The following is a 13,182-nucleotide window of genomic DNA, read 5'->3' as shown; positions in this document are numbered from 1 at the left end:
TCTAGCGGACTCTGTGTGCTGTGTCTAGCGGACATCACAGAGCCCAATGTGGGACTTGATCTCACAAACCTTGAGATTATGAGCTGAGCTGAAATCAAGAGTCAGATGCTTAACCAACTGAGCCACCCAGGCACCCCATACAATGAAGAAGCTTTAAACATGAGTAGTCTCCCTCTGGCTCCTCCACTTAGGGGAAATGTGGCCTGAGAAGGGCTAAGTACAATGAAAAGTAGGCAGTTGGCCTCCCCTGATATACAAATATATATCCTTAAACACTAATTTAAATTTAGAAATAGGTAATAAACTCACTACAACAAAGCTAAAAGTTAAACTTATAAAAAAGTAAATAGCTATGGGATCGAATCCTAACTGCAGGGTATCTTTCTAATCCACAGCTGTGGGCTGACAGCACATGCGAAAGGCGTTCAACTGCTGTCCCAAAGTTTCTTGTCTCTTGAGGAAACCCGCAATAGGCACACACTAGTAGAGTGAACACCAGTGCAGAGTGCACACATGTGGAAATGATGAGAGATCACACTGCATGCAGGGGTTTGAGTGATGAGCCAGAGACAGTTGGTGTCCTCATGAAACTTAAGAGTCCTGTGAAAAAAGCAGGCCATGCCTTAAAAGTGTAATGGTGGGCGAGACAGCCACTCTCTCCTCCCATCTTCAATCTTCATTTTAACTGGGATAAAATCCAGGTTAAATGACAGCAATACCATTGTGCATGGTTTTCCAACTTCCAGAACAAAGTATAGGCTGTCTCAGTTATAATAAATGTTTTAGTTCTGAAATTTCACTTTTTAAGACTGCCAAAGCACACTTTGCAGTTGCTATTAGATAAACAATTTTAACCTAACTCTAGGGCTTTTATTTAAAAGCTTGGAAAATTTTCCACACATACAAAAGTAGAGAATCCAACTATACTCACTTCCTAGCCTCAAAAGTTTTCCATTCATGACTAATCTTGTTCTGTCTCTACCCTGCCAATGCCCTCCTTCCATTACCTTAAAGTGAATCCTATTAATCACATCTTAAAACAATCACAATAGATACACCTTAAAACAGACAATCCACAACCAGGGTTCAAACTTTCCTGCTCATCCAACTTTCTATTTCTAGCCTCCTGTTTGAAAGGCTAGACCCCCATTCTTGTCAGTAGTGATACCGGGGAAGTCCTTTGTACAGACACCTACAAATTACACAAATGTGAAGACCTAAGGCTGCAAAGATCCTCAGTGACTAGCTGTTCATATCATCCTCAAGAGACTATAATAAAGAGAGGAACTAATGAATGAAGTTATACTGGAGTCACACAGTTCCCCTGATGACCAGTGCTCATGGTACTATTATTCAGGGCTACTCTTGTGAAATTCACATTATGGGTTCTTCAGGTTTCCACAACTCCTAACCCCTAGTGCCTCAGAATGTGACCTTATTTGTGACTAGGGTCCCTGCAAAAGTCAGTAGTTAAAATAATGAAGTGAGCTCAGAACCAAGAGAACTGATGTCTATAAAAGAAGTCTGGACAAATACACACACATGGAGAACACCAGGTGAAGATGAAAGTGGAGATCAGAGCAAAGCTTCTACATGCCAGTCCAAATATTGCTAGGAAAGCACCAGAAGCTAGAGAAGCACGGAGGTCTTCCTCACAGCCCTTACAAAAAACCAACCCTGACAACAACTGGTCTCAAGGCTTCGAGCTTCCACAACTGTGAGACAATAAATTTCTGTTGTTTAAGCCACTCCATTTGTGGCTCTTTGTTATAGCAGCCATAGTAAACTAATACAGTATTTTTCAATATCATTAAGTCTATTCAATTTTAATATAGCTATGTTATCTAGAAGTGTGAAACCTATAAAACTAGGACAAGAAAAAGAACCTCTTCTAAGGCTACGATAGGCCATAAAATATGAATAGCTCATGTGTTTCTGGAGGGACAGTGTTCACTTTATGTATGTTGATTATGCTAATCTTATGAACTTCAAAGCAAAAACAAAACAAAAACAGTGCCAGAATTGCTTTTATAGTTTTATTTCAGATTAAAGTGCATTTCTTTAAAAATGTTTCAATATCCAGTTTCAATTGGCAAGTGATAACAGCTCTCAATAGATCATGAAAAGTTTTATGGTGGGTAAGACAGAGATTCTCCCTCCTTGAATCCGATCATAATGAACCTGAAAATAAACTTTTAATATTGGTCTACCTGCTTCAAACACTGTATAAAGCATTACACAAATAATACTGACTACATCCTTATTTCCCAAATACTAGTGCAGTTAATTGAGTGATGAACAGGTACTTCTGTGAAATTTCAACTTAAGTCATTTGACTTATCAAATATAAATATTTTCAATGTAAAACTAAGTTCTCTTCGAGTTTATCAAGTGGTGGGAACAAAAATTATCATAGGCTAATAAATGACTGATTTGGCTTCTCTCAGTCTAAGTGCATTTAGTCAAGTCTATCCACAGGAGGTAGTGTTAAGATAGATCGAAAGCATTAATTCCTCACCAACACAGAAAGCAAACTCCCTAAACTCCCAATTTATTTCACAGGAATGACAGAACCACTGAATGTCAGATGCCTTTCCCTCACATCAATGCCCCTCAACATCCATGGCAAACACAGAACTATAATTTGAGTTTAAATAGGAGGAAAAAAGTATACATAAAAAGTACCAGTACCTCCTAGTATATATGTATTTGAGCAATATTGTTAAGATATAAGTGGAATCAGGAGAACACATTTTTGTAAAATCTAAGTAACAACAATAAATTAAGGATTTAAGGAAGCAAGATCCCCGTTTTGCCATTTAGAAGCAAATGACCAAATGGACTTACATGCCATGTATGAACAAATATACCCTTTGTACCAGGGAACAGTAAACTTTATGCAAAAGGACCAAATATGTGAACATTAGGTGTTAATAGGCCATATAGTCTGTCACATTACTCCAATCTACTGTTGCAGCAGGAAGGCAGCCAAAGACAGTATGTAGATAAACATGGCTGTGTCCCAATAAAACCTTATTACTGGCATTGAAATTTTAATTTCATCTTTCATGTGTCACAAAATATTACTTTTTTCTTTTCCAACCTTTTAGAAAATGTACAAACTATCCCTACCTCTCAGGAAGTATAAAAAACAGGTGGCAGGCTATAGTTTTTTTACCTGTTCATAAAAACTTACTAGGTTAGGACTGACATCTTTCAGTTTCTATACTCAAATTCTTTGTTAATTTCATTCTTCTTTTAGAAAATTCCCATTCTACAAAAATAAAAATTTCTTTAGACATCTAATTACTCAATTATCAAAACAGCTATTACACAATATTCCATTTTCCATTCCATGACTTTATTTTGAAAGTGAACTTCCTAGTTATACCCAATTTATTCATTTAAGGAATGATTCTGCCTATTGTTGGAAGTCGTTTTATTTACTGTTTTGGGGGGGGGCAGAATATTAGATAACGTATATATATATTTTAAGATTTTATGTTTAAGTTATCTGTACACCCAACATAGGGCTCGAACCCACAACCCTGAGCTTAGGAGTTGCATGCTCTACCAGTGACCGAGCCAGATGAGTAACCCATAAATAATGTAGATCTCAAACAATTATTCAGGGTATTTATTAGTACCAGTTCTGGTACTATGTGTATAGGATATAGGATAACTACCAGCTATTTTCAAAGTATATAGGACTGTTCCTATACTAAAAGGCTATATACTTCTCTTATTCCATGTGATATCAATTTAAAATATTGCCTTCAATCTTATACTCTCAGGTAAAGGGAGAGATTATCTTTTCTTCTAATGGTATACTTCAAGAAAGTAAGCATTTACAGCTTGGCACTTCATGTTTGGTTTTAAATATTCTTTGGTATTTAAAGAAAAAAATGGTTAAGATCATGTTATAAAATTTAACATTCTATTAAAGAACTGAGTGAATACTCAATTCTACTCTTAAATATCTAAGGATCTTCAAATCCTCATGACTCAGATTTTAATACATACTTTCAAAAAGCAATATACAGGGGCACCTGGGTGGCTCAGTTAAGTGTCTGACTTTGGCTTAGGTCACGATCTCAGAGTTCATGAGTTCAAGCCCCACATCGGGCTCTGTGCTGACAGAGCCTGGAGCCTACTTTGGATTCTGTGTGTGTCTCTCTCTCTGCCCTTCCCTGCTTGTGCTCTCTCTCTCTCAAAAATAAATGAACACTTAAAAAAAACTTAAAAAAAAAAAAAGCAATATATAAAGGCTGGCATATAACAGACATTATCATCAACTGGACGATCTCAAACCGAAGCCCAGATTTATTTTACAGATTAAATAACAACAACAAAAAAAATCAACAAATTTTGATAAATCAAATTAAAAAAACCCATTACCTAACTTCTGGCTACATTTTCTTAAGTGCTCTGAAGGAGTGCAATCCACACAAAAAGCATTTAAAATATGTTAGGGAAACACAACATAACAATGCCCAGAGAAACTCATTTTTTGGGTAAAATTATTTGTTTTTCAAGCACCATTTTAAGATGACACAAACTGTCAACAATGTAATGGCAAAGTAACCAGAAGTCTTTAGTAAAATGACAACTCACATCTTTTAGGACTTATTTTGGTACTGCTAACTTTACTGCCAAGTTAATCTTAATTAGGGGTAGTCTGTTTTCAATGTTTATTAGTAAAATATGAAGCCCCATAACTTAGAAGGCAAGATTTAGAGACTAAATACATTCCTAATATTTGAAATTTTACTTTTATATTAGAAAAATGAGAAAATAATCCACATACACTAATGAAAAAGGTTCAAATCGTCTAATCTGCTTAGTAAGGTTCTTTACAATACGAAATATAGAACTGCCTACTTAAAAACATAAATCTCTCCAATACCGTAAATCTTCCATATTTAAAAAAGGCTCCAAATGAGGCAAAATTCTACCTTTAACTCTTGAAAAAACTTTGAAGTTTAATTTGAAGGCTTCAAGACCAGTCTGTACCCCCAAACATAAATCTGAAAAAAAATTATTTTAAAAAATACTAACCTTTATCTTTTGTAGCAACAATTCCTGGGATTTAAACCTGCTTGAGTTATTATCACCTAATTCGCAGCCTGTAGCATCTTAGGCCTACCCACAGACATGAGCATTTGTATGGATCATGTGGAAATTTTTGGCCATGAACTATCAGGCCTCAAGCCCAGAACTGCTGAATCATAATCTGCATTTTCATACATACAGGCCAAATTTGAGAAGCACTGTTAAAAGTCAAAACTTTAATGTTTGTATACAATGTACATAACCTTTCTGATGGCTTAGGAATAAAACAGACATGGGTTGTGCTATTGAGCAAACAGCTCTCTCCCCTCCACCAAAATCGTAATATTGTCAATAGCTGCTATTCTATGACCTCCTAGCCCAGCTGCAAAGTATCTCCCTGAAAATCAATAACAAAGAATGTAAGACGGAATTACTAAGACTACTAGGCCCTTCTTACTGGGTTGTAAAGTCAAGTTGGAAAGAATGGCATTAAGGGAAAATGTGACCCCTTTAACTCACATTTTCTGTTAAATTCCAAGAAAGGTTTTCTAAACGGCACTTATTTTTAATTATTTTAATTAAAAAATTTTTTAATTTTTTAGAAAAATGCTAATTGTAAATTTTACACACACACACAACACACACACACACACACACACCCCTCTCCCATTTTTCCCCTAATTTTGTTTCTTGCCCTGCCACTTTTATTTTAGGCAAAACATAATCCAAATTGCTTGACATTTTTATGGTTCTTAAAAATATAACAGAATCCCTGACTACTTTCAAGGTGTAAAACCCGATTCATCTTAGACAATATGGAATTAGAACAAAAGCTCCATATCATTCAACAATGGCTTTCAAACTTGTTCAAATGTCACAGCATTTTGAGAATGGGTTCACTGCAATGCTGAAAATTTAAATCCACTATACAAAGTCCATTTGGAACATAAATTGTACTATGCTTCTGCAAGCAACCAGATTCTTTTCATAAATGCATAAAATAAATCACATTTAGATTCTCTTACTAACATTTGCCATTTGTTTTATTAACCCTTAGAAAATAGCTGGAAAACTGATGTTATTTTAATAGTGAAACAACACACTGAAACTGATCAAGGAGTGTTAATACTTTTTGCTATTCAGGAATCATTCAGGGGAAAATGTGCAGAAACATTTAAGGCAAGAATAATAAAATTAAGATGCCTCAAATATACACTTACAACTATATCAGGAATGAAGATTTAGCAAACTGGTTTCTGCCTTCAAATAACATTTTAAAATACATCCTTGTGCAACTATATAACATTTGAAAATTAATAGCTGTGCTTGTATCAAATTCAGTGATTTAAGTAAATGATAATCATTTTAGTCACATTTTCTGCTATACTGTTCATGTTCCCTAGAACTCATTTCACCAACCAGTTAACACAAACATTAAGACACAGTAAGAAATAAGCCAATTTTAACTCTCCAAACAAACACATACACACACACCTTCTTACATCTGTTAACTAAAAAAACTTACATGCCTCTTTACTATAAAAAAGAATCCGGGAAAAGAGAGATGATATAAACTACTATTTTATAATTACGAAATTGACACCAACTTTGCTGGCTGACTGGTGGTCCCCTTCTGAGTATTATAAGAATTAACTAGACACAAGGATTAAACTTGCTGTAACTTGCTGAATAATGTGTGCCTTTTCAATCTGGTTAAGTTCTGAATAAAGGATGAAACTGAGGTCACTCACTCATTCTATTCAGAGAGCAAATGAGATATTCTCACTGTGAAGAGACGAAACAAATGTGGGAAGTCAGGCACTAATACTAGATGGTAAAATTTACAAACGTTTTAATTATATACACCCTATTCTTTTAAACTAGGCAAAACATACATATTTCAAAAGAACAATTTCAAATTTCTTCCAAGTTTGTTTTAGGTGTAGGTGAAAAGAGCAGATAAAGTCTAGATTTCTTATAGTCCAAGTTGTAACAAAAATAGTCATACTAACTCTCCATTAAAAAGAAATGTGATGAAGCACATTTTCTAGTGGTGGACACCCTCCTTCCAAAAAAAAAAAAAAAAAAAAAGTATAGGTATGAATAGCAAAGTTCTTATGTAACACTTTCTCATCTCTATAACTCATTCTGGTTACTTTAGAAAATAAACTCATGTTTTTACTAAGACTACTAAGTACAAAACTATTTGTATTTGTAGATACAGAATCCTACAATCACCTGCAGCAAGCCCACAAATCACTTCTAACTGTCCATACTGATCTCTCAGCATTTAATATATACAAAATAGGTTTCTATTAAACAAAGGTATTCACAAGTAGCTGCAGAAAAATTCATGCCATTAACAAAGGCTGAAATTTATAAATTAAAAAATTTAAATCTATACATAATGTACAAAGAGTCATGCATTTTAAAATGAATGGGGTAGGTCTCAAACGACTAAATTTTCACCAATGCTGTTGCACAAATATTTGCTAATGCAAATGAACGGAATTTTAGTAAATTCGGCTTTAATATATTAACCCCAAAAGTTGCAACTTTTGGTATTTTTTTTGAAATGTGTCCAAAATTGACATCTGCGAAAAAACATTTCAATTCTTCTGCATCTCCTTTGAGGTGTTCTACAAAGAACAAATTTCTTAAACCTCAGACACAACAAATATAAATTAAAAAAAAAAAAAAAAGTATAAACAGTTTTACCAGTTCAGCAAAAATTCAAATAGAAATGTTCAATTTTACTTAAAATAACGTATTTTACATGAACATTTCATCAGAATATCCAGGAGTTTAAGACGTGTAAAATAAAATGCTTTTGTTTCTAGTTTTTGCTTTTCAGGTTTCAGCAAGGTATTTAAATTTTTCAAAAAGCTATGCATAGCAGCCAAGAAAATGTTGTATGAACAAAAATTTTACATATGAACTCACAAACTGAACTTACTTAATAAGTCACAGCCCTTCAGGGTTTGAAATATCAACTTTGCAAACAGTCAGACTGAAACTGTGCTGTGTTTCAGAACTTATTTTATGAATCAAAAAAATCCAGTGATGTTAAAAAAAACAAAAAACCTTCAATTTTCTCTTAAGATACTAAATGGAATTTTCATGGGCTGGTGACCTCCAGCGTGACTGCAAATTTTTTATTATTGAGTTTGCCATGCTACCAAGTTTCTCATGCATTTCAAACAACTGGCTTCCTGAATAATTATGGAGATCTTCTGAATCCAGTTGAACAGCAAGTGCACTAATCTGTGCCATAAGATTTTTAGGTAATGAAGTTTCTAAAGCAACAGGATCAATTAAATCTAAAAAGAAAAAGAAAAACACAATTTATCCGAGATAAAAATTAAGTTGTATATATCTCTTTTTACGTCAATACAAAGTTTCAGTACCTAGGATTTAAGTTGGGAGTGCAGGCTGTATCCCTGCTCCTCAAAAGGAAAAGGCCAATAGAAGTATCTACCACAGTTTGTTCTGTGCCATTAAAGAAATGGTCAGGCAATTTCATTTTTATTAACAGCATAACTGAAACACAATTTTTAGTTTATATCCCTATTTAAGACCTTGATGGAATAGCAGTTAACAATTAGATAAAAACAACTAGGCATACTTGAAGTCAAATCAGTTACTTTCTCATGCACTTGGCCACTAGCACAACAACACAAAAACTGGTCAAATTAACAGAGCATGGTCAAATTAAAACTAGAACCATAACAATATTTCTTCAAGTTAGCTGGTCCTATAAATAAAATTGTCCCACTTTGTTAAAATATACCTGAAGCAAGTCTTTCTTCATCAGAAGGGAGAGATTTAGTTTGTATTCCATTTATTGTTTTTTCAGAAATATCAAAAACTGGTATCTCTTCTAGTCCACGAGACTTTACCTTGATTATACATTCAGGCCAGTAAAAAAAAAACAAAATCAACAAATTGGAAAGTTGTTTTTAAAACGACTAAAAAACACTAAAGCTGGAAAAAAATCTGACACAGTATGTTTCCCAGCCTATCACAGGACTATTAACTTAGCTAATAATACTAAGAAACTATGTTCTACTAACGACACAAAAAACAGGATTACAAAGTGTTTTCTCAAAGAGCTGATTAGGAATTCCTATTTTCTAATGGACTTAAGAGAAATCCATGATAGCCAAGAAAATTACATTATATTTCCCAAGTTTAGAAGCATGGGAAAAGAAAACCCAAGGAAGAGATTTCTAAACTTTAAATAACATACAGAATTTATATGAATATTTTATATTTTCATACAATAGAATATTACTTAGCCATAAAGAAGAATGAAATACTGATACATGTGAACTTTGAAAACATTATGCTCAAGGAAGCCAGTCACAAAAGAACACAGGTTTCATGAACCCAGTTTTGTGAAAAGCCCACAACAGGCAAGTCTATAGAGAAAAAAAATCGGGGTGGGGGGGGTGAGAATGAGGAGTGATTGCTAAGGGCTATACAGGATTTCATTCTGGGGAGGTAATACATGCTCTAAAATTAGATCGTGATGACAACTGTGTAACTCTGTGAATATACTAAAAATCAACTGTGTGCTCTGGATGGGCCTTACAGTATATCAATGTATTTCAATAAAACCGCTTTTAAAAAATGTTAATTTTCAGAGACAAATCTCAGGGCCCACAGACCACTGAGTGTACTTCAGACACTGAGCTCCTGATCTTTGAGACTGAAAATTACTAATATAGTCTTTGTTTGTTTTTTTTAACAGATTTTTAAAGATTACAAATAATCTTTAAATCAAAGACTTTCAAGAAAATAGAAGTCTTCAGTAGTAAGGTGCAGTCTCAGAAATTCTAACATAAACACTGGTTTTTCAATCTTAACATCTTCCCCCCCCCCCCATTTATTCACAATTTTGCATAACCTCAATGGACACATAAAGGGTCTCTGAATGGGTTTCAGTACAATCTAAATCCTTCTGAAATAATATACAGAATCTTCTGTATATATTTTTACGGGCGGGCGGGGGGGGGGGGTGGAGAATCTTCAAAAATGTCTATAAGCCAAAATATGTGCAAAAAGTTGATAAGAGCAAGAAAAATTAGTCCCAGTTGTCTTGGATATCAAGACCAAAGTACTGTTGACTACAAATTTGCAAGATTTTTATTATAATGTTTAGATTTGAACGACCAGGTTTTAGGAATAGCAGCCACAGAACCACAATCACGAATTTGGCGGAAACGAATGAGACAAGGGGGTAGGAGAACTGAAGAAGAAAGAGACGCATTACACAAAGATAGTATACAAACTCAAGAAGCCAACTCTGTCTATAAAATTATAAAGTGACCTTCTAAGTTACTCTTACCTGGGGGCGGCGGGGGGGGGGGGGGGGGTGGGGGGGGGTGGAGGGGAGGTGGCATAAAATGAGTTTTTAAGCAACAGTACAAACTTCTGTAATTGTATTGCTAAATCATTTATCTATACATGATTTATTAACATTGAAGTTTACCTGTTGCTCATGATAAACTCTGAGAGCCTTTTTTACATTGGACACTTTTGGAGAACGGATAGGAAGAGTTTTTATTTCAGATGCTGTAAGAGTACTCAAATCACCAATTGTTTTTATATTCTTAGCTCTAATGAGCTGTCCCAGTCCTCTTGCCCTAAAGAGGTAAGAGAAAAAGGAGAAATGTCATCATATAGTTTTATAGCTATTTTTTAATGTTTACATATTTTTTAAAGTTTACTTATTTATTTTGAAAGAGCACGAGTGGGGGAAGGGGAAGAGACAGAGGGAGAGAGAATCCCAAGCAGGCTCTGCATTGTTAGTGCAGAGCCCAATGCAAAGCTTGACCTCATGAACCATGAGATCATGACCTGAGCTGAAGTCGGATGCTTAACAGACTGAGCCACCCAGGCGCCCCAAAGTTTGTTTATTTTTGAGAGATAGAGCTCAAGTGGGGAAGGGGCAGAGAGAGAGAGAGAGAGAGAGAGAGAGAGAGAGAGAGAGAGAGAGAGAGACACACACACACACACACACACACACACACACACACACACACACACACACAGAAGCTGAAGTAGGCTCCAGGCTCTGAGCTGTCAGCACAGAGCCTGATGTGGGGCTCTAACCCAAGAACCTTGAGATCATGACATAAGCCAAAGTCAGACACTTAACTAAGCCACCCAGGCAACTCTATAGTTATTCTATTTGTGATGGCCTATCCAGTTGAATTTCCTGACTTATGCTCAATCATAACTGCATTTATACAGGCACACTTAACCCACTCTGAGGATAGCCCCATGTACATTTAAGTTAAAATTTGAATTTGACATGTTTGTCCAGCTTAAGCAATAGCAGTGAACAGAGACTAAACCCAATGTGTGTCAGTCAGATTTCACCTACATTATGATTTAATGGCTACCTGACTTTGGTTGATTAACTTTTGTAAACTTCATCTTATAAAGTGGAAAATAATAAATATACTCCTTATGGGATTTATAATTAGGATTAAATAAGAACATATGCAGAGAGTTCAGCATAGCACCTGGCAAATATTGAGCACAATTATATTAGCCATTACTTAATTATGATAGATGCTTCTCTTATTGCCCTATCTGCCTCATCTTCCCAGATAAATTTTTATTTTTAAAATAAAATGTGTGAAAGTGCATGCAAATCAGTTCTAAATAGGAGAACCTCATTTAACTTCTCCTCTTAAACAAGTGGCATCTTGAAGTATTAGACCAGTATAAATAACTCCTTACCATATATTTGATGTAATCTGAGGTAAAATGATATCAACTGGAGCCACACAGTTCACCAAAGCTGGGTAAACACTTTCTGCTGGACATGGCACAGGTTCTTTAGCCATTTCTGTAATCTTAGAATAAATTTCAAAAGCCGTTAAACAGAGGTCACCTGACTGAACATGAAAAATAAAGTTGCATGAAAACTAAAGCACTTCTTACTAAACACTTCTTTGAGCTCTTAAATTTAGGGCTACGTGATCCTGAGGACAGAAATCCTTTGGTTGAAGTGGCATTATGCTAGACAGAAGAAAGAAGAGAAAAAAAAACTCACTCAGAAGCCTAGAAACTCTAATTTTATAATTTCATTACTTAGATTGCAGTAATTTCCTAAAATTTTGAGAAAATGAAAAAATGTAATCGACTATTACCTAATCAATTACTTGCTGTCTTACTGTCTCTTCCCATTCTTCGTGTTTGCTTACCATGTCACAGACAAAACAATACAACCAAACCAAAGAAGTTTTGTTCTTTACTATTTTTAAGACAAATTATACTTAACTCATTCCTATGCCTGCATACATATATGCATATTTCAAAGCCTACAGCTTACCTTAGATTGTGTAAGTGAAGTTTTAACACTTTTTACTGTGGGAGAATTATTTGAAGAATGGGATCTAACGATAGAGCATCGCCTATCAATGTCATCTGCCAATCCTGCTTGGTATATTGGATCTGCAAAGGAGACACGGCGAACCTGAAAACACAGGTCATGTTTTTATTTAACATAATTAAAGTTAAAAAAAATTCACACCATAAATTCTCATTATCAGGCCTCCCTGAAATAGAATGTGGGTTTAGAAGCTTAATTTACTTCAGTAGAAGCCAACTGCACATTGCTGTAGTTCTTCCTAATGGCTGCTTTCATAGATATTACTTAATACCACAGATCATTCCAATTATCCATGTTCTAAATGGTCTCTACATAATATATACCAACAAAGACTGAAACAGGGACAGTGGCAGAAACAATGAAATTGTATGCAGCAGTTGAAACTGTATCATCAAATTCTACTCACTTTGTAGGCTTACTACAGTAACTTAAAAAAAATAAGGTAAAGAGGTAGAAATGGTACTAACTGGGCTCTGGTGCATCTTACTAACCTCTGTTCTAAACTCTTTGAGGATACCAGAATCACAGCAACTGAGTGGCAATTTTTGTCTTTCTTAGTCCCAGCATGAAGTCATTTTAGCTTCTACTAAACTCTTATGATGTGTTCATTCATTCAGCTATTTGATATAAATACACAATAGAGCATTTATGCCATTAACTATATATATATATATATATATATAGCTTCCTCACGTTATGAGCAAAACAAAAAAACTATCATG

The 13,182-nt window shown here is 34.8% G+C and overlaps 1 protein-coding gene across 5 annotated transcripts in view; it reads right to left on the bottom strand.

The window, feature by feature from the left end:
• Window positions 1-2,022: 2,022 nt before the first annotated feature.
• Window positions 2,023-13,182, bottom strand: part of RIF1 (replication timing regulatory factor 1) — a 74,154-nt gene continuing 62,994 nt past the window's right edge. For 3 of the 5 annotated variants that reach the window (XM_023259316.2, XM_023259318.2, XM_023259317.2), the window contains exons 31-36: window positions 12,401-12,544; window positions 12,010-12,087; window positions 11,806-11,921; window positions 10,547-10,700; window positions 8,843-8,951; window positions 2,023-8,372 (exon numbers count right to left, since the gene is read on the bottom strand). In XM_023259316.2, the coding sequence (XP_023115084.1) occupies window positions 8,158-8,372; window positions 8,843-8,951; window positions 10,547-10,700; window positions 11,806-11,921; window positions 12,010-12,087; window positions 12,401-12,544 (816 nt within the window). In that variant the 3' untranslated portion in view covers window positions 2,023-8,157. The remainder of the gene's footprint in view (window positions 8,373-8,842; window positions 8,952-10,546; window positions 10,701-11,805; window positions 11,922-12,009; window positions 12,088-12,400; window positions 12,545-13,182) is intronic. The other 2 variants (XR_002744801.2, XM_023259319.2) reach the window with 2 other exon arrangements.

The sequence above is a fragment of the Felis catus genome, chromosome C1 (genome assembly GCF_018350175.1).
Source record: "Felis catus isolate Fca126 chromosome C1, F.catus_Fca126_mat1.0, whole genome shotgun sequence".
NCBI lineage: Eukaryota > Metazoa > Chordata > Mammalia > Carnivora > Felidae > Felis > Felis catus.
This window is presented reverse-complemented; position numbering and strand designations above follow the sequence as displayed.